This window comes from Vipera ursinii, assembly GCF_947247035.1.
Source record: "Vipera ursinii genome assembly, chromosome: 2".
NCBI lineage: Eukaryota > Metazoa > Chordata > Lepidosauria > Squamata > Viperidae > Vipera > Vipera ursinii.
In genome coordinates this window covers 122,914,414-122,934,725 of record NC_139513.1, presented here as the reverse complement: position 1 = coordinate 122,934,725, position 20,312 = coordinate 122,914,414, and the positions used below count along the sequence as shown (strand labels likewise).

General features: G+C 37.9%; 1 protein-coding gene across 1 annotated transcript in view; it reads right to left on the bottom strand.

The window, feature by feature from the left end:
- Nucleotides 1-7,720: 7,720 nt before the first annotated feature.
- The window catches only part of CACNA1G (calcium voltage-gated channel subunit alpha1 G), a gene marked incomplete at its 5' end in the record, with an annotated part of 425,627 nt that continues 413,035 nt past the window's right edge, over nucleotides 7,721-20,312 (bottom strand). The window contains 2 exons of the mRNA XM_083353918.1: nucleotides 7,721-8,750; nucleotides 14,499-14,668. Coding sequence (XP_083210044.1) covers nucleotides 7,890-8,750; nucleotides 14,499-14,668 — 1,031 coding nt within the window. The 3' untranslated portion in view covers nucleotides 7,721-7,889. The remainder of the gene's footprint in view (nucleotides 8,751-14,498; nucleotides 14,669-20,312) is intronic.

The window sequence follows — 20,312 nt, the reverse complement described above, 5'->3', positions numbered from 1 at the left end:
GTTTCTACTTATTATCCTAGTATAATTTCTTATTGGGGATGACAGGAACTAAACTGTTTTGTCTATCTAGAGCAGTTTATGCATTGAATACTTGATATGTTCCTACATGTCATGAGAATTCCTTTTGAGTGGTATGCAAATCTTTCTGAGTTGAAGCTTTGTGAAGTGAATGTCTATGTTCCCATACATTATTTATAATTTGTAGAATGATATAAATCAAGCCAAATATTTAGAAAGGATCCCTCTTGGAATTTATACCAACTATAGCTAATAGCCCTGGAAGCTGGAAATTTTGTGGAATTATATTCCCAATGAATTAAGGAAATCTTTAATAAATAATAAATGTTCTGGACACCTGTTCTGTTAGATACATAGTTAAAAAGATAGAGATGTTAGGAATAAAATAACAAAGCTGCATATCTTTTACTTTCAAAATCTTTTAATAGTACACATTTGTCTTTGTCATATGTAAAGATTTACACTTGTTAAAAAAGACATTTTAATCTAATACTCCCCATTCATTTCACCTTTTGTTGCCCTGACCACATACCCAGTTTTCAGTCTCTGTACCTGATATAACAATAAGTTGATTATTAAATACAAAGTTCTAAAATAGTTACTAGATTGTTTATGGACATTGGTACTGTGGCTACTCTAGAAATTTTTGTGAAAGATTCTACACGGGTTATTATAGTCAGGGGGCACAGAAGGGAAGAAGGGGGCATTGTTAGCCCATAAAACTTTTCTTTTTCAGTTGAGTACATTCTACAGAAGCCAAAAAAAGTATGGATTGTTTTTGTTCTTCCAAATTATCTACAGTTTAAATAACCTGTTATCTCTCTAAAAGTCATAGAAATACTATGTGCAATGTTTGCAAATATGGAATTTACATTGTCTTTTTTCCCTTTGATGTGGTAGCAAATCTTTACTCTCATAAATTACTATAACCTGGCAAAAACAGAATTGTCTCTTCTTACCAGCAGACACTAAGTCATAGTATTAAAGTGCCGGTGTGCTTTGAAAAAAACTGGATAGAACTTGCCATGGGGGATTAGGAACAGAAATAATTTTTGATTAATGCATTTTAAAAAATAATGTAGAGCTGCAGCATTAGGGAGAGCTAGAGAGAAATCCAGTTCTAAACACACTCAGATGCACCAAAGTCTTAATGAACAAAATATATATCATATTCATGTAAATGATAATCAAATCGCAAAAGTTTTTTCTTCTTCTATAATGATTACAACATAGAGTTAGCCTACTTATTTGTAGCATACATTACATCTCAGTAGGGCTGTTGATTTATTTAAGATTTTTTTATCTGATTAAAAATGGACTTTTAAATCCAAAAGTCAGTGTCTTATACATTCATAAATTAGCCTATTACCAAAGCTGTTAGCATAACAAAATATTCCTTTCAATAACAATAATAAAAGCTGTAATATCTCTTTTAAGATTATTCATTCGGCTGCTTTTTTTCCTGTAATCAAGTTTTCCAATATACTAATTTATTAATATTAGCAGAGTTCGGACCTTAAACCAGTCACATCTGTAGAGCTCTTTTCCTACTTGCCTTCCTCATTCTTACTTTAGCATATATGTACTAAGTATGTGCATAAAGCTACACAATGCAACTGGGATCAATTATTTAGAGCTATACAGTATAGAACAGACATCTCACTCAAGTCATAGAAAGTGTATGTTAAGTTTGTAGCTTACTTTTTAAATCACATTGACAAACTGAAGTTTATAGTACGGCTTATCATGATCAAAGACAGAGTAACACACAGCTACATGAATTCCAGAATTCCATTCAGGTCAACGGGGGCAAGACACTTCTGACTGGAGATACTGGCCAATCTTTTTCTTTTCCCCCAGCCTGGCCTCAGCCATTTTCCTTTGGAAAAATCTCTTCCACAAAGAGACAACTGACCAGGAGTAGGGGACTTAAGGATTACATCTGCAAGCAACTAGTTATCTACCCTACCACCTTGAAATGTGTTTAGAACTGGGCAAAAAGTTTTAGTTTACATTTGGGAAAGCAGGAAAAACCCCAAATCAAAGCCTTAACATAGAACCAATTTTGCTCCTAAGTCTTCATATTAAAAGGCAAGACTTCAGTTCACTTCTATTACTAAGATGCTTGGCAGGAATAGACACTGCTTTAGCGATTTCTAAAAAAAATTACAAAAAACTTTGAACAGAACCATTCTACAGAACTGACACATATCTCTTCAGAACCATTGTGTTTTGCTTTTTATAAAAAAGTTAATGTTTAAAAATTCCATGAAGATTATTGCACACACTGTAGTACTTCAACTGGATTTTTCAAAAGGGCAAGTAGAAAATATTTGTATCACAAAGTATGCATGCTTTATTTTCCTGAATGCATTAGCTTACAGTAAGTTGTATTGATTGGTCTTTATTGAATATAATTCCATGAAGCAACTCCTTAGTTTGATTGACATTCCAACAATGCTTCCCAAGTACTGAAAATATACTAATTTTAATTCTTTTTAATTTGGGTGGTGTTAGTTCCTTTCATTTCAATGCAGGCTACATTTTGCACTTTAGTTTCTTCCTAACATATTGCACTTTACCTTACCCAGAGATTAGATACTGAAGGTGTTGGGCAGAATAGATTTCATAGTAGACAACTAGTGCACATTTTAACCACTGTAGTTACTGCCGTCCATTTGGTTGCCTTAGCAAATTAGGCTGTTAGCAGAAGAGCTGATTCAGATATTTGTTACTATGCAAAAGGCCTAGAACAGGGGTCTAGGACAACTCGCCATGGCCAACTCATTGTGGGACTATTCAATACTGTATTAATTGTTTCATTTAGTTACTTTTACTATTGGTGACCATATTTTTGTCAAAACTGTCATAATTCTTGCATTTCTGAATTGACTATATAATAGTCAATAATAATAATAATAATAATAATAATAATAATAATAATAATAATAATAATAATAATAATTGTAATAGTAATAATTGGGGGTCATCTAGTCCAGGGCTTTTCAACGTTTTCACCCACTGTACCACTTTTAGGATATGGCAACATCCGAGTACCACCAGTCGCCTAGCAAGATGTCAAAAACTTGACCAAAAAAAAGAGAGGAAAAAAGTGATGAAGTACAGGTAGTCCTCGGCTTATAACAATTCGCTTAGTGACTGTTTGAAGTTACAATGGCAATGAAAAAATTGCCCCCCCCCCAAGCCACAGCCAGGCAAGAGAACCTGCCTGCCCGCCCGGCGGCGCTCTTCCTCCTATCCGAGGTTTTCATTCTTGTGAGCATTACTGTTGAGGATTGGCAGCAGGGGTGGGGTGGGGTTGGTTTTTATTCCACCCCCTCTGCTGGGTGGTTACAGCAGGTTTTGATCACTTCACATGACCCTGGGACACTGTGACCGTCATAAATATGAATCAGTTGCCAAGTGTCTGAATGTAAATCCCAAGACCCTGGAGATGCTGCAACATTCCAGCTGATCGGCGCTTCTTCTGGGCTCAGCAGAAGCACCAGGATCAGCTCCAAGCTCCAGCTGGAGTCTGGCACTGATCCTGCTGCTTCCGCTGAGCCCTGACAGCCCTGCAGCTCCAGCCGTCTCTCGCTCAGGCTTGTGCGGTGCTGCCACCAGTTCAGCTCATTTCCCTCCCCCTCTACCACTTTTCTAGGATGGTTGCGTACCACCTGCTAGGTGCCAATGTACCTCAGGTGGTACCCGTACCACTGGTTGAAAAGCCCTGATCTAGTCCAACCCCCTCTTCAGGCAGGAAACCCCATACCATTTCAGACAAATGGTTGTCCAGTCTCTTCTTAAAAACTTCCAGTGTTGGAGCATTCACAGCTTCTGGAGGCAGGTTGTTTCACTGATTAATTGTTCTAACTGTCAGGAAATTTCTCCTTAGTTTTAGGTTGCTCCTCTCTTTGGTTAGTTTCCATCCTTTGCTTCTTGTCCTGCCTTCAGGTGCTTTGGAGAATAGCTTGACTCCCTCTTCTTTGTGGCAGCCCCTGAGATATTGGAACACTGCTATCATGTCACCCCCTCGCCCTTCTCTTCATTAGACTAGACATGCCCAATTCCAGCAACCGTTCCTCATATGTTTTAGCCTCCAGTCCCCTAATCATTTTTGTTGCTCTTCTCTGTACTCTTTTCTACTTTATTTTATTATCATTGGCCACACTTCTGTTCAAATTAATTTATCTTTTGCATTTGTTGAATTGTCCTGCGGTGAGTTGTCCTGCAGCGAGTTGGCCACGGCGAGTTGCCTGTGGTGAGTTGTCCCATTCCACCTGAACAGGATCATATTGCCTAATTCTGATGCTTCTGCATTGCTCTGTCTCATTAACTTTATTGCCTTCACGTGTCAAATTGATCTAAGTTCCATATATGGGAAAGCCAAACTGGATGCTGTGTGTATACAGACCTGGGGATAAACATGATGGATGAATGATTGGATGTTCAGAGGAGCATGGTTACATGAGGGGGAGTGACAAAACAAGGGGACACAATTCCTTCACTATACATGAGGTTGATTATCCGCATTTGATGTATAGAAACCAAGTAATTAAGCCAAAAACAAAGGATCAAAATCATTTTGATCATCATATTGTGCTTTTCCCTACCTTTTACAAGAGAAGATTGCAAGGGTTTTGTAAGAATTGCACTAATTGCCTATATATTAAAATGATTAATAGGTTCAAGAAGAGTAGTCTAATTTAGTTGGTGACCTGGTTAGATTTCATTTCCTGCTCAATGGACTGGAATAATGACAGCATTTGTATATTTATAATCTTCCACAAGCAGGGTAGTAAGAGTCTATTGGTATGGAGCATTAAATGAAAAAAATGAAGACTTTGATACACAATGCCCCTGTACTTCAGAGTGATTTAAACATTTACCAGTTGTCAAAATTAATTTGGAATGTGTTTTTAGGAAAGTGTCCATTGTGAGTTGATTTTAGAATCATAATGAGACATGTTTCAGTGTTTAAGATTATACCCTCATATTCAAACTGGGTTTTAAAATATGATTAGGGATTGTTTTCAGTCATTATTTATGTCTGATTTAGTTTCTATGTTTAACAAAACGTGGTCTATATGAATGCATGACCTAGAATATCTACTAACTGGGTTTAAAACATTTATTAAGACTGCAGTGGTAAATACAGTTAACAGACAGATTAAGCTGAAATCAATAATTTTAGCAAACATTCATGTGGCTTGAAAAGCAAAGTCATTTTATCCTACTATTCTTTTTAAGGATGAATAAAGGGATAATGTGATCCATAGAAAAGAGCAACTTGGTCACATCAATACTGACAAGTTCACATTTGGACTCTGAAAAGGCTCCCCAAATTGTGCCAGCACAGATCTGAGGATCCTTGTATATGTACAATACTGATTTATTTGAAGAATCATGCTTTTTCTTGGACACAAGAAATCAAAGATATGTTCAAAAACTAACTAACTCTTATATTTGCCAAGTTAGATCAGTACAACAGATAGCTGGAGACGACTGTAAGAATGTAAGATATTCACAGAGTTCTAATTAGACCTTCTAGTAAGAGCTTCTTTATTTTTTTGAAAAATAAGGCTGTGGATCATAGCACTCTAGAAAGAAAGGCTTGTGACTTGAAAAGCCTTATACCAATGGGGAATTTCTGCTGCTTATTTAGAATTAGAAGAAAGGAAATGCTTGGGGCATTTTTAATCTATTTGTTCTTCTTCTATTCCAAGGTTAAGCTCTGGCACTGAAAACTGAATCCTGGCATTCCACTAAAATGGAGAAAAATGTCTAGGACTAGGCATGGTTAATAGTTAAAGCCGAGTGAGGTTAATGCCAGCTGGAACTGACTTGCTTGGAAGCCATTCCTTATCAAGTTTGCATGTGGGTTTATAAGTGGTAAAAAGACAGCAGAACCCATCTCCCCATCTGTCTCTCTCTCTTAAATCTCTTAAGTGGGAAAAAGAAAAAAAACCGAACCTTTCTAGGATTTTTCTTTCATAATTATTTCAATATCAAAATACAGTTGGAGTCTCTCTCTCTCTTAAGCAAGGTCAGTAGAAAAAGAATGTGTGAGTGGATTGCAATATTGCAAATCAGCATCAGTTTAAGTAAAAAAAAAACATCCCATTTTGTAACTGCCAGTCCTCTTTGGCTATATGATGCCCCCTGTAGGGGAAAAAAACTTTAATTTTTAATTTAATTTCTACAATTTGTTTGATGATGACGAAGATGGCGGTGAGGAGGAAGAGGAGAAGAAGTAATCATTCTAGGTGTCTGATCATTAAATTGCCCATTAATGAAATCACTCTGGGCTGCCTCTACACTTGATTGATTAGAAGTTAATGTAACTTAAAGTTCCTTCACATAATTCTCCTACTGCAGAATGTGAAGCTATCCTCAGCACATACCTTAGAGGATTCCTTTATGAGGCGCCAATAGGACACACTGAATGACAACAGTATTCTCAGCCTCTCTATTGGGAATTAGAGCAGCTGAGCTACCCATTGATCAGGATACACATACCATTTCATTGATCCATATTGTGTCTTTAACAGTAGACTGACATATTTAGCATATCTCATATCTGTAGGGATGTGAATAAACAGTAGAAAACTTCACCTGCTGTATCTGTGGCAAATTTGATTTCCATCCATATGATCCACTCATTTTCACGTGTATGTTGCTGATCTTCTTAGCCGCAGGTGCCATTGAAACAAACAGAATGTACACATTTATACTACATATCACAAGTCAAAGGATGTATTCCTGTTGTCAGACAGTGTACATCTGCCACTACAGAGATTGAGTTTCAGGGGAGCATATGCTTTCCCATAGCGCAATGGTTGCACTGCATAAAGATAAACACAAATGTTAAGGACCGAAGTTGCTCAAAAGTAAGGAAGTGTCCACTCTCCTTGGATACATGGGCGTGAAATGTTCCAATTGAGATGGATTTGTAAGCAGCTGTTCTTGACCCTCAAGTTAGGTTCTTCCACCGAAAGAGAGAGTGAAACAAAGACTTTTAGGGGTAGGAAATAGCTGGAGTATCATTTTTTCCCCTTCTTTTCCAACCTACCAGATTTGGGCAGTGGGACCAGAGAATGTTTCTCATCCTAAGAATTCCCGCTCCTTAAGATTTTGGAGATTATGGAAAGCCATAACAAAATATATGTTTGTATATTAGTGGAAGGCAGTTGAATTCTCAGCGTAATCGACATTTTTGCAAATCTGTCTCTCTATAGACTGTTCATTGTTTAATTTCTGTATTTCCTTTTGCTTTGCACTGTGATAAAATCCAATTTGGAAACAGATATGGCTAATCTCTGCAGAAAATAGTGGATGGTTCAGTACATGAAAGGCATTATAATTGCAACAATTCTTATTTATGGTCTATTAAGGGGCACATGTTCTCTGTAATGCACTAATGGCTACATCTTGTGCTTTGCAAAAGAAAACAAAAGAAAGAATAAAGAAAAAAAGAGGGAGGGTTAAAATGTAATTTTAAAGTTTAAAATATTCATTTTTTTTAAAAAAAAGACCAACATAGTCTCAGGAATATTCTGAGGTACATAAAACAAGAGAAAATAAATCAGGTTTTTAAGCCACAAAATGTACTACATACTGCCATACTAGGTTCAATTAATTTAATAAAATAGACTATACATATAGACTCTGAACAATGTATTGCTTTTACCCAAGCAGAACTTATGCTTAAGTAAGCGTGATATAGCTTAACCATTCTTCTACCAGCTAGCTCTTTTTTAAACTTTGGATATTTAAAAAATCAGTGCCATTTTAGAATAGAGAGGTTTAATTTATTACACGAGGGAGGGGGAAAAAAAACTTTTGGCACCAGTAACAGAAAAGAAACCATTTCAAGGGTCGACATCTGGTTGATCAAAGGAAAAACTAGGGAGCGTCAACAAGTCTTTCTTTGGAGTCGGAGTTACTGACAGACTGTCTGGGAGGGTGGAGTCCCCTGCATCCACAGAGTCCTTCGAGTCCCAAGATGGAGCACGTCTTCTCAAGCAAACATCTGCACTGGAGGGGGATGCAGTGCAAGACCTCCTTAGTAGCAACCTCTGTTCCTCAGGAGGGTCTATGGATATACACGGGGGACTCATTTTTTTCTTTGGCCGTGTCCCTTGCAAGCCTTCCATTTCACTGAAGACCTGACTGATGAAGCCAGAAGAACTAGATGTGGAATGATGCTGGGGGCTGTTTTCCATGGAACAAATTTCTATGGAATGTCTCCTTTGATCATCTAACCATGATGATGGTTTTTTAAGAAGACCTTGTGTATCTACACTGTAGCATTTCTTCAGGTCCTTCAAAGGAACATTGCCACTGTTGCCTACATTTCTCTTAGGGGTCTCAGGCTGGACCACTGATGAGGCACTCATGGCTGAACAAGTTCCAGAAGTAAAACAGCTGTTTATTTCTGATACTTCTTGGTCCATTGGATCCCCAGGTAGTTCTTGAAGAGAGTCTGTACAGGCACACAAATCTGGAACATGCTTGGAGATGTTATATTGATTATGGGAATGTTGCTGAGTGTGAACACTTGATCGGACCCAGCTGGCAGGCTCTCTTGCTCCCGAGGATGTCAAAGTGATAGAAAGGTCCTCGGTTGATGGGGCTGACAAATTGGAATCAGAGAGCTCACTCACCTCAGCGTGGAGGTTCTCTCTGCTTTCTGAACTAGGAGTATCCGAAGAGTCATTCCGTATTGCCATCTGTGCCGGGGACGGGTGGGGGTGGGGGTTATCAAAGAATCAGATGGGAAGAAACACATAGAAGAAGTATTAGTGCAGGCAAGGTGCAAGATATAAATGGCATATTAAAGATGACAACTGGATTTTAGCTTTTGTGTGTGATGGATTGACAACTCCAGCAAGCTCTGCTTTCAAGGTTTCTTTACCAGCTGCTCTCATAATGCCCTGCAGTCACATTATCTATTTTGCACATGAGGTTTAGGTCGTACACTCTCTAATTCATGACATTCTGCTTTGGGATTAGTTGGGAACTCTTGCTATTTTTTAGATGTGCTCAGCCTAAAATTCCCTTTCCCTTATGCTCACAAAAGAACTGTGATAGAACAGCCTTCAGAATAATCTATATGGCATATATGGCTCAAAGCCAAGAGGTCCCTGCAGAAGACCTTAGGGAACACCTGATTATGAACACAACCTAAGCAGTTGTTTTACTCTTGGGAATGCCTCTTTTAGGCATTCAGGAGCTTAAGTTGCATTGATGCTGAATAAAACATGCAAATCAGTGCTCACTGTAGCATATTACAATAGGTTTGCCTAGCATAGTAGAGCTTGCCCCGATAATTCTTGTTTTTTCAAGGCACGAAATCAGCCCTAGGAAAGCTTTTATACAACAGGGTCCAGTTCATAGAAGAAGATGGAAATACATTAATAAGGGTAGGGGGTTGTTGTTGATTTTTTTTTAAAAAAAATCAGTGTTTTTAATTAAAGCTTTTACATGTTTATTTGTATTGCTAACAGAGAAAGAACAATTTTGGGCTTGATTATGCATTCCGATAAATAAAAGCATGTTGCTACAGTGTTATGAAACTAAAAATGCTGCATAATATTTTTATTTGTTGAAATGGCACTTTCATGTGTCCATGGAGACTGCTGTTAAGGTAAATAAATAACATTTATTAGATTTACTATAAAGGTGAGTTTTAGTATATTCACAGAAGATTTGTCAATATTCTTAGAAGGCTCTTGTTTCTACCACTGTAAGTCATATTTACAGAGGTAAATCTGTCTGCCCCCGGAAAAGCAAAGTAAATACAAGAGAGTCTTTAGACCTGCAGGAGGATATTGAGATGGTTGGATTCCCACTGGAACTGCTTGTAGAGGGGAGATGGCTCAAGTTCTCACAGTGCTAAACCTGGCAAATCTGCCCCTTGTCAATTTTGGAGCTAGGACGGTAGAAGGACTTGAACTCAACATGTCTGCAATTGGGTTTAGTACCTAGCATTTTGAGAAGTTTTAAAGTTGAAGGATGCAGTAGGTGTGAATATCCGTGTTGGGCTGACACTTAGAAGAAAAACACTTTTGCAGTGCACTGGCAAGGAACAACTCCGTACGCAAGATTTTCCTGTTCTTGAAAATCAGCAGATTGACTTTCACCAAGGAATCCATCACTAATTGTCAGGGCAGCACCAAGAAAAGAAAGGGAATTTGAATGGCAGGAGATTCTGGAACTATAAAAGAAAAACTGCCTGATGTACAAACTGGATTTGGAGGGAAAACACTCTGCTGACGCACAGAAGACAATGGAAAAAGCAAAAAGACATCTAAGTTTGCTGCCTGTATTATATAAAGAGTTTTTAGTCTATATATGAAAAAAAATCCAATAAATTGTGGATGGCCCTTAAAACAATAAGATATACTGGGCTAGCTCACCTGCCCCAATGAAGAATTGGTATGCAAACAATAGCTATAATGGAATATAGAACATATCCTGGTTCAGAATTGGGAAATAAATTTGTCATATGTTCATTTATTAAATGTATCGGCCACCTATCTTACCACAGGGTAACTCTGGGCAGATGTGTATAAAAACCTAAAATGTTTGGGCTCAAATATATACAGTGAACCAGAGGATTTTAAAAAATGAACGCTCAGTTGAAATCAAAACATTTCCTCCTGGGACTGATGGATAAACAGCTAGAAAAAAAGTCATGGAACACAATTTTCATATATGATAACTGCAGCAAATTATTGTATGTACAAAGATGAAAATACTTGCCAATACCTACAGTGGAGGAATGGTTGGTAAAGATGACAGAACTTGCCGACTAAGCTAACTTGTCAGATTAGAGAAAAGACAATATCTAAATTATTGATGACTGGAAATCCTTTACAGACTTTTTGCATGAAAAGCAAAACAAAATAAAAAAAGGAGTTTGCAATTTATAGTTCTGATTATTAGATAGGATCAGTGATTCTCAGTCTTGACAACTTTGAGATTTGTGAACTTCAACTCCCAGAATGTTGGCTGAGCAATTCTCAGAATTGAAGTCCACAAATTTTAAAGTTGTTAAAATTGAGAAACAGTGGGACAGATTATAGAAAGAAGAGAATTATGAGGTAACTTTACAAAGACAAATTAAAGTGTAATTGGTACTTATAACTGGTGTGGAAGTGACTTCTTTACACCTTTCTTTATATCTTTTTCTTTTCTACTTTATTTCTTAAAACTTCCAATTATACGTTTGTGTGTGTGTTTATGAGGGTGTGCACATGTTTACATGTGTACATAGTGGACTAGAAGACATACAAATTGGAACTAAAATTGGTGGCAGAAAAAACAAATGAGGAAGGTTTAATGGAATCTCTTGTTGAAGATTAAATAAGAAAGTACAAAACCTGGTCTGCAGTTCAATATTAAAAAAATAAGATTATGTCAACAGACATTACAACCAATGCAAATATGCAGAGGAAAAAATGAAGTAGTACAGATTGTACTTTTCTAGTCCCAAAAATTCATAAGGGTGACGATTGTAGTGAAGAAATAAAGACCTTTTATATGCAAGAGACTACAACAGTTTTAGGCAAAAATGCAGAGACATCACACTCGCAACATTATCAAAACTATGGTCTTCAGTTGAAACATATAGCTGTTTCAGCTGTTTTAGAAAGATTAAATGAAAACAATGAATTTTGAAAATATTGTTGAGAATATCTTGGACAACAAAAAGAACAACTCATTTAACACTAGACGATGTAAAATCAGACAGTTCATTGAAATAATTAATATTGAAACTAAACCTTAGATACACAATCCAAAGATGTTTGGATAGATCAAAGGCAATAGTAAAGGTCCGCAGAAGAGAAGGAAGTGAGATGACAGAGAAGGAGCTTACAAGAACTCAAAAGAAGCAAGTAGTGACAATCTATCAGTCCACCAAGATTGAATGAGCCAAAGAGAAAATAAATAAAATTCAGCTCAACAAAGAAATAATAAGAAACAAAGAAGTGAGAAGGAAAGAAGAGAGAGAAGAAGAAAAGAGAGCAAGAAATATTACACAGAGTAAAAATGTGAAATTTTATTTTATTATTTTATTTTATTTTATTTTTTGTATCACCAATACTTCACGTATAATTATCCTAACTGAAGTACTTTGAAGTAAGTGAAACAATAAGATATTTACAAAAAATGGCAAGCCAAATAACGGAAATACTAAAATCAGCAATTAAATAGTCAAGAGACATATTGAGAAGACTCATTTCAGGAACAAGATTTACCACAATTTCAAAGGCCTGTTGCTTGACTACATGCATATTTAAATGAAAGCATCTGGGGATGTGTGTCTTTGACATGAATATGCCTTTATTGTTTGCAATCCAGTTTTCTATCTTGAGAATAGCATTTAAATTTATGTGACCTGTCAGGTTCTGTATTTAAAACTTGGGTTTGGAAAAAAAAAATCAGTTAGAGTAAGAATAAAACAGCAGCCATGAAATGAATTCATAGTAAATATTATAAATAAAATAAAATAAAAATTATAAATAAAATTAACTTTCTCCCTCAGGTCTCAGCCAGATGCTTCACAATGTTGAGGGCAGGACTGCCCTCTCCTGGTTTAAAACAAAGGTGCACAGAAGAAATGAACTGGCCAAAATGACAGAGGGAGGCTCCTATTGATGGGGTATGACCCCTAAACCTGGTTCTCCCTTTATTAGAGATGTGCCAATCCTGGACTGCCTGCAGCCATCTCATAGTCTAAGTGGCAGTGCTCATCTCCATTTCTTAGCTGAGGGAGCCAGTGTTGTTCAAAGACATTTCTGAGGCACACGGAATGCTGTTACCTTCCTACCAAAGTGGTACCCATTTATCTACTTGCATTTGCATGCTTTCAAACTGCTAGGTTTGGCCACAAGCTGGGGCAGTAATGGGAGCTCACTCTGTCGCATGATGCTCTGGTCTCAAGCCTGGGTTGCCAGCTATCCGGCAGATAGCTCAGCAACTTTAACAGCTGAGCCATCGTAACCCATTTTATACACTGCATATACAATGTATAAAAAAACCTTAATAAATTGGTACACCCATCCTCCAGGCATATCACTGTATCACTTCCATGCCTCCTTGCAACTCTTCCACCCTGACATAGGGTAGATATGTATGTATGTATGTATGTATGTATGTATGTATGTATGTACTGTATGTATTATGCATGCATGCATGTATGTATGTATAAAATAAGGTCCCAACACTACAATGTGTACCTGGAACAAGCTGAAACTTTTCTCAGTGAATGGGAAATGAGAATGGATTTTGCATGGCTGTTAGATGGCCTTCCTAGTTTAGGAATAGACAAGATGTTACACTATTTGTAGCATCAACTCTTGGTCAATTCTGCCCTGAAATACTTTGTGAAAATTAGCCTTACACACAATGGAGGCTTGATGCTTAGTAACATTAAGTCTTTGGCTGCTAATTATAATGGCCAAATAGGCAGCTAATGAGACTTATTATCTTTGGGGTGCTGATTAAAAAGGTTTGGACTGTTAGCTTTTTAACAACAAGAAGCACATTCAGGAGCTGGAGCCATGAAAACAATCTGATTATTTGTTAATATACCCTGGACTAGCCCAGCATTGATCTAATAGACTTTAGGAATTTAGCTTACCACTTTAATACTCCATATTAATGTAAACAGTTTGCCTTGGAAAAAATTGCACTTTATTTAGTTAGCAGGGAAAGGAAATAATGGTTTTAAATAAACTGAATTCTGAAGTAATCTTAAATTTGTATAATATGCTATTTGGAGAAAATGAAGAGTGATCTTTTGCATTTAAGATTACAGTTTTTCAGTCCTAAATGCAAAAGATCTAAGCTTTAACTTTTCGGCAAATTAAAAAAAAACCACATAGATAAAAATTGTAGAATTTTCAAGAGAGTTCCACTGTCAAGCTGAAAAGCTGGCAGAATAAAATGCGTGGGCCAACGAAGCTTAAAAATTCATTCAATGTAAAGAATACTGAACACACATGGATGAAATAAATTTCTTAAAAATAATACTGTGATAAATTGATGCAGTTATGCAGGTAGATGATCTATAAGAGGCACAACTACATAGCTGGGGGAAATCAAAAGAGGGAACTAGAAGTAGTCAGCAGACGGAAACACCATTTGAGTAAATTTGGGTGTAGTCTGCCAGCAAGACTCAAGAACAAGGACTGGATCAGGATAAAGATATCACTTCTTGCCAGATATTAATGCTTTTTTCATGAAGTCATACATGTGACTTGGATAGCCCACATTGGCCAACACAGTTACTATGGTCCCGCTAGATGTATGTTCAGAGAGAGTGGAGAGAGTGGAGCCTGGACACATTATTTCAACCTTTCTAATTTTTTTCTGCTTCTTATATAATTTTGCAACCACATCAGATTAAGCCTGTGGCTTGCATGTTGAATGAAAACCAATGAGAGGACCACCTCGCTAGCCCAGCTTACCTGTCTACGAAGTAGCCGTTCTGCACAGGGAGAACGTGCAGGTGGAACCACTTTGGGTTTGCTTTCCCAGTCCAGATTGTATTGGGGCTTGAGAGGGTGGAATCGGTTTCTGGCAATGTGTAGAGCAGCATCAATACTCGCAGGCTGAGACTGCACCGACGTAGCTGACCCTGAGGAGAGGACAGGAGACTTGAGAGCAAGCATCTAACAGATTCCGTTCCATAATTTCATTTCTAATTGTCATATTCAGATTCTCTCTAAAGTAGCGAATCCTCTGAGGTAGTGAAGAAACTTAATCAGCAAGTCTCTATTTGGGGACTTACTGGTATGGCTAATGCAGGACAAGAGCAGTGGCGGCTGGTTGTATCAACAGCAAAGGAATTATGTTGACAGGCTTCAAACTCTAGGAAAGCTGGAAACTCTGGAATAAGAAGTGGCTAAGAAATGGTCAAAAGAGAACACACCCACAACTGAATAGAGATCTCATCTCTGCAGCTACTTTACACATGTGGTGTGCTTGATTCCTGGCATATACAGGTAATCCTCAATTTACAACAGTTCATTTAGTGATCGTTCAAAGTTACAACAGCACTGAAAAAAGTGACATGACCATTTTTGACACTTGTGACCTTTGCGGCATCCCCACAGTCACGTGATCACAATTTGGATGCTTGACAAACTGGTTCATATTTATCACGGTTGCAGTGTCCTGGGATTATGCAATCATTTTTTGGCTACCTTCTTATTCCCAGATCTAGGATTGTAACATTTGCAGCACACAGAACCTTATAAAACTTTTCCCTACAAGATCCAACACGATCTTTTTGTGGGGAAAAAAAGCAATTAGAAAAAGTAATTCATTTTATCTGGACCATCTCCCACAGAAAGGACCTCATTTGTCCTGGACTGTTTCCCAGAATATCTGTCCTATTATGCAGGATTATTGAAATAAATAACTTTTGCAAAGGCCAAGTTTACTTAAACACAACGTCCTTTTCCAGCTTGAAATCTAATGTTAATCTTATTAACGTATTGGTGATATATGGCCTTAAGTAACCATATAGCACTTTACAGAATTGCATATTAATAAACAGAGGTCAATGCAATCAGTTCTGAAAGTCAACTTTTTCACAGATGCTAAGTGTCAAAACAGAGGTTGCTCTGTTTTGGTTAGAAGTCAGGTTTCATCACTGGCAGAACATCTGTGAAATTAGGGTAGATGCCCATGTGATATTTATTTATTTATTTATTTTATTACATTTATATACCGCCCTTTCCCGAAGGACTCAGGGCGGTTTACAGGGTAATTAAAAACAAAGATACAAAAGTTAAAAACAGATTAAAAAAATTATATTCGTCCCTGCATAAGTAAAACCCCAGTTAAAATTAAAATTAAAACTAAAATTAAAATTCTCAGCCTGGGCCAGAGAGCTCGAAGAGCCAGGTCTTCAGGTCCCGGTGGAACGAACAGAGGTCAGGGGCAGTCCTCAGCTCCACTGGCAGCTGGTTCCAAAGGGCAGGCGCACCGACTGAGAAGGCCCTATCCCTGGGTGTTGTCCGCCGGCAATCTCTTACCGGTGGCACCCTGAGAAGACCCTCCCTGTGGGAGCGCACTGGACGAAGGGAGCTTGATGCCGGCAGCAGGTGTTCCCTCAGATATCCCGGACCCAAGCCATTTAGGGCTTTATAGGTCATCACCAGCACCTTGAATCTCACCCGGAGGGCAACCGGGAGCCAATGCAGCTCGCGGAGTAGAGGTGTTACATGGGAGTATCGGGAAACCCCCATCACAACTCGCGCGGGTTGGGGGTTCCCCATCTCTTCATTTTTTAGACTAATACACTATCCTGTATTAGGCTAACAAATGACAAAGAAGTGTAATCCTCTCCCACATAACTTTCAGCCAGTTTCTTTTTTCATTTCTTAATTTCTTGAATGTTCTGCAAACTGCAGATCTATACCTTGAATGGAACTAAAGTTTTTGCATCTTGCAGATGTGTAAAGGTACTACAAACAGTTAAAATGAAGAAAAAATTATCATTTGTGATCATGAAATAGCCTGATTTCTGATTCATATGCTTTGATTTCCTACTTGAGGAAGAACTCAAAAAGCCCCTAATTCATTTCTGGGTTATGAAACATATATATCTGTTTTCTTTTTGGCCAAAGGCTTGCAATTGCCTTTATAAACAGAGAGAAAAAAGTTTGCAGAAAAATATTCACAAAGACTGAACAGTCTAGTTAGAAGCCTACATTCACTAATTCCCCCCCTCCCCATTTTACACTATATAGATTTGATTCCAGGTGAACAATCTATCTCATTTTTATTCTGAAAGCCCTTTCCTTTGGTCTGCCTGTTCTCAGTGGTCAATCACATCTGAACTGTATTATTTGGTTTTTATTGCAGGCATGGATTCCCAAAATTGAATGCTCCCTCTTTGGTCCATATGCATGGATGAACATGTGTGCCCATCCTCACCATTCTTTTCATACAGACTAGTCTTAGAGAGCCAGCTTAATGTAGTGGTTAAGGCACCAGGCTACAAACTAGGAGACCGTGACTCCTAGTTTGGTCTTAGGCATAAAGCCAGATGGATGACCTTGGGCTAGTCTCTCTCTGCCAGCCCTAAAAAGAAGAAGGCAAGGGCAAACCAATTCTGAAAAACCTTGCCAGGCATCCAGGCAGTCTGAAGGAACACACAGATACAATTTGCAGATGGTAGAAATAGCCAATACTCCAGAAGATAGGCTTAAGATACAGGAGGATCTGGACAGACTCGAACACTGGGCACTATCTAACAAAATGAAATTCAATTGTGAAAAAAATAAGGTTCTGCATTTAGGCAGGAAAAATCAAATGCACAGGTATAGTATAGGTGGTACCTTGCTCGATAGTAGTAACTGTGAGAGGGATCTCGGAGTCCTAGTGGACAATCACTTAAATATGAGCCAGCAGTGTGCTGCAGCTGCCAAAAAAGCCAACACAGTGCTAGGCTGCATTAACAGAGGAATAGAATCAAAATCACGTGAAGTACCAATACCACTTTACAATGCCTTGGTAAGGCCACACCTGGAATACTGCATCCAGTTTTGGTCACCACGATGTAAAAAAGATGTCGAGACTCTAGAAAGAGTACAGAGAAGAGCAACAAAGATGATTGGGGGACTGGAGGCTAAAACATATAGGGAACGGTTGCTGGAATTGGGTATGTGTAGTTTAATGAAGAGAAGGATGAGGGGTGACATAATAGCAGTGTTCCAATATCTCAGGGGCTGCCACAAAGAAGAGGGAGTCAAGCTATTCTCCAAAGCACCTGAAAGCAGGACAAGAAGCAACGGATGGAAACTAGTCAAGGAGAGAAGCAACCTAGAACTAAGGAGAAACTTCCTGACAGAACAATTAACCAGTGGAACAACCTGCCTCCAGAAGTGGTGAATGCTCCAACACTGGAAGTTTTTAAGAAGAGACTGGCCAGCCACTTGTCTGAAATGGTATAGGGTTTCCTGCCTGAGCAGGGGGTTGGACTAGATGACCTCCAAGGTCCCTTCCAACTTCTTCTTCTTCTTCTTCTTCTTCTTCTTCTTCTTCTTCTTCTTCTTCTTCTTCTTCTTCTTCTTCTTCTTCTTCTTATTATTATTATTATTATTATTATTATTATTATTATTATTATTATTATTATTATTATTATTATTATTATTATTATTATTATTATTGTCTCACTCAAGTCTCCTGAGATGTTTTCTCTGCCACAAGAAGTACTTGTGATGATGACCCAGATATGAAGGACTTTAAGAACATGCAAAGTTTCCCTGGCACCATTTCTATTACTTTCCAGAGACCTTCTTGACTCTGAAGTTGGCTTTCTGGAATTTGGGCTGAGAAGGATGCACAATAGAGATTGTAGACTCTAGTCTAAGAAGTTCCCACAGACATTCTTAAGGAATGAACGTGGCTTCACAGATCAAGTCAAACATAGACTCAGGGCTTTGTTTAGAGGTGCACCTTCTGCTTGGAAAAATGAGCCAAATAATAGTAGAAAACATCCCATGCTAAGAGGAGATGGGCAGACTGAGCATCAGGCAGGGATCTCCTGGGAATGGACGTTCCAAATTTGCAACCCCACAGTAATATCATTTTGAGATTAGGCAGGTCTTATCCTTTTGTGTATAATCTAGCAATGGATGGGACGGGAAGTAAATTATTTCAGTTTTTATGGCTACTTGTTCCTGCAACCAGTGTTATTCCACCTTCTTTACAAATATTTAGTGACATAAACAAAATGGTCTGCCTTGGAAAACAAATAAACACCTTATGTAAGCTCTGACTTGCTTTTAAAATACTGGAAGATATTTAAAGCACTTTCTTCTAGAACAGGGGTTCCCAAGTAGGGGTACTCGCACACCCCGGGGGTGCGAGACAATATTCCAGGGGGTGCGAAAACTTGGATTTTCAAAATCATAGTGTATATGCATAATTCGTTGCCATTATTTCAAACTTTTGTAAGGGGTGCAAGTATATATCAGAAGCATTCTAGGGGTGTGGGGTATGGAAAAGGTTGGGAGCCACTGTTCTAGAAGAAACCCATCTCCCACTGTATTTCAAGGATGGCAACTCATTTTTTGTGAATGCTGAAAGAAAAAGACCTATTCTGTTTTGGAAGCAATTAAAAGGCATATGATCTCTTTTTTGGGGGAGTCTTCACATTAATCCTTGGACATTTTTATTTTTCCAGGAATTTGAGGACACCAGTTTAAAGTTTGGGGTACCATGTCCCAAGCATTTTGGGAAAACAGAATATTGTTTTGATGTAGCTTCTACTGGGACTTTAGCTGCTGCATTTATTATGATTTTTATTGTTATATGAAATACGTTACTACTTTTTTATTTTATCCTGTATTGCCAAGAAATTTTTTACACTGCCTAGGGAACTGAGATTCATAGCTGGTTTACAAATGTTATTTATATTCATATGCAAATATAAATTATGGACACTCTAGTATTTTTTAAAAAGTATATGCTATGTCTACATGGTAGTTCATCTTCATTATAAAACTTCAGTTTTCTGTTGTATTACCAGCTAGGTTGATACTGCATTAGACTCTAGTGGTTTTTTTTGTTTGTTTAGATTTTGTTGTGCTGTCCTGAAATCAAGGTTGATTCCTTGATTTTGACATTCTAGACATGGATAATTTTATAAACTCTTAAGTTATGCTATGTTGAATACTGCATGTGATTTTACATTATTTTATGCTAAGCTAAAGTGTCAAGGTACCCTTGCTTGGCTTAATAGCTATAGTTTCTGCGTTTTCATTCCTGCTGCTAAACAGCAATTAATATGCAAATTTTAATATCTTTCCACTAACCTCTTCACATATTGTATCTTTCTGAACAGTATTCTCAAGTGCTGGGTGAAGACACTTGACAATAAATTCTCCTTGATCCTGAAACAGGCTTTCTGAGAGAGAGAGAGAGATTTAGGAAATAAACTAGTCTCAGCCCGCCCTCTTAGGATTCTTGTTAAGGAAGCCTTGGTTCTTCTTCCGGGGACTTTAATAAGATTGCTTTTCATTGCAGAGACCAGTGATTGTGCAATTTCAACTCTTTAGAAAAATGAATACTGTACAGATGTTGTCCTATCACTTCACATTACAGCTAAGGGAGAGCAGTACTCAGTCTGAAACAAGTTGGAGTGGCTAATAAAGGGCTGCCACACAAAATAAACACTACTGCATCACTCCCTATTCTCATCCTGTAATATTGTTGGAGATGCAATCTCATTGTACTGTATATTCTTCTTCCCCACCTATTCCACC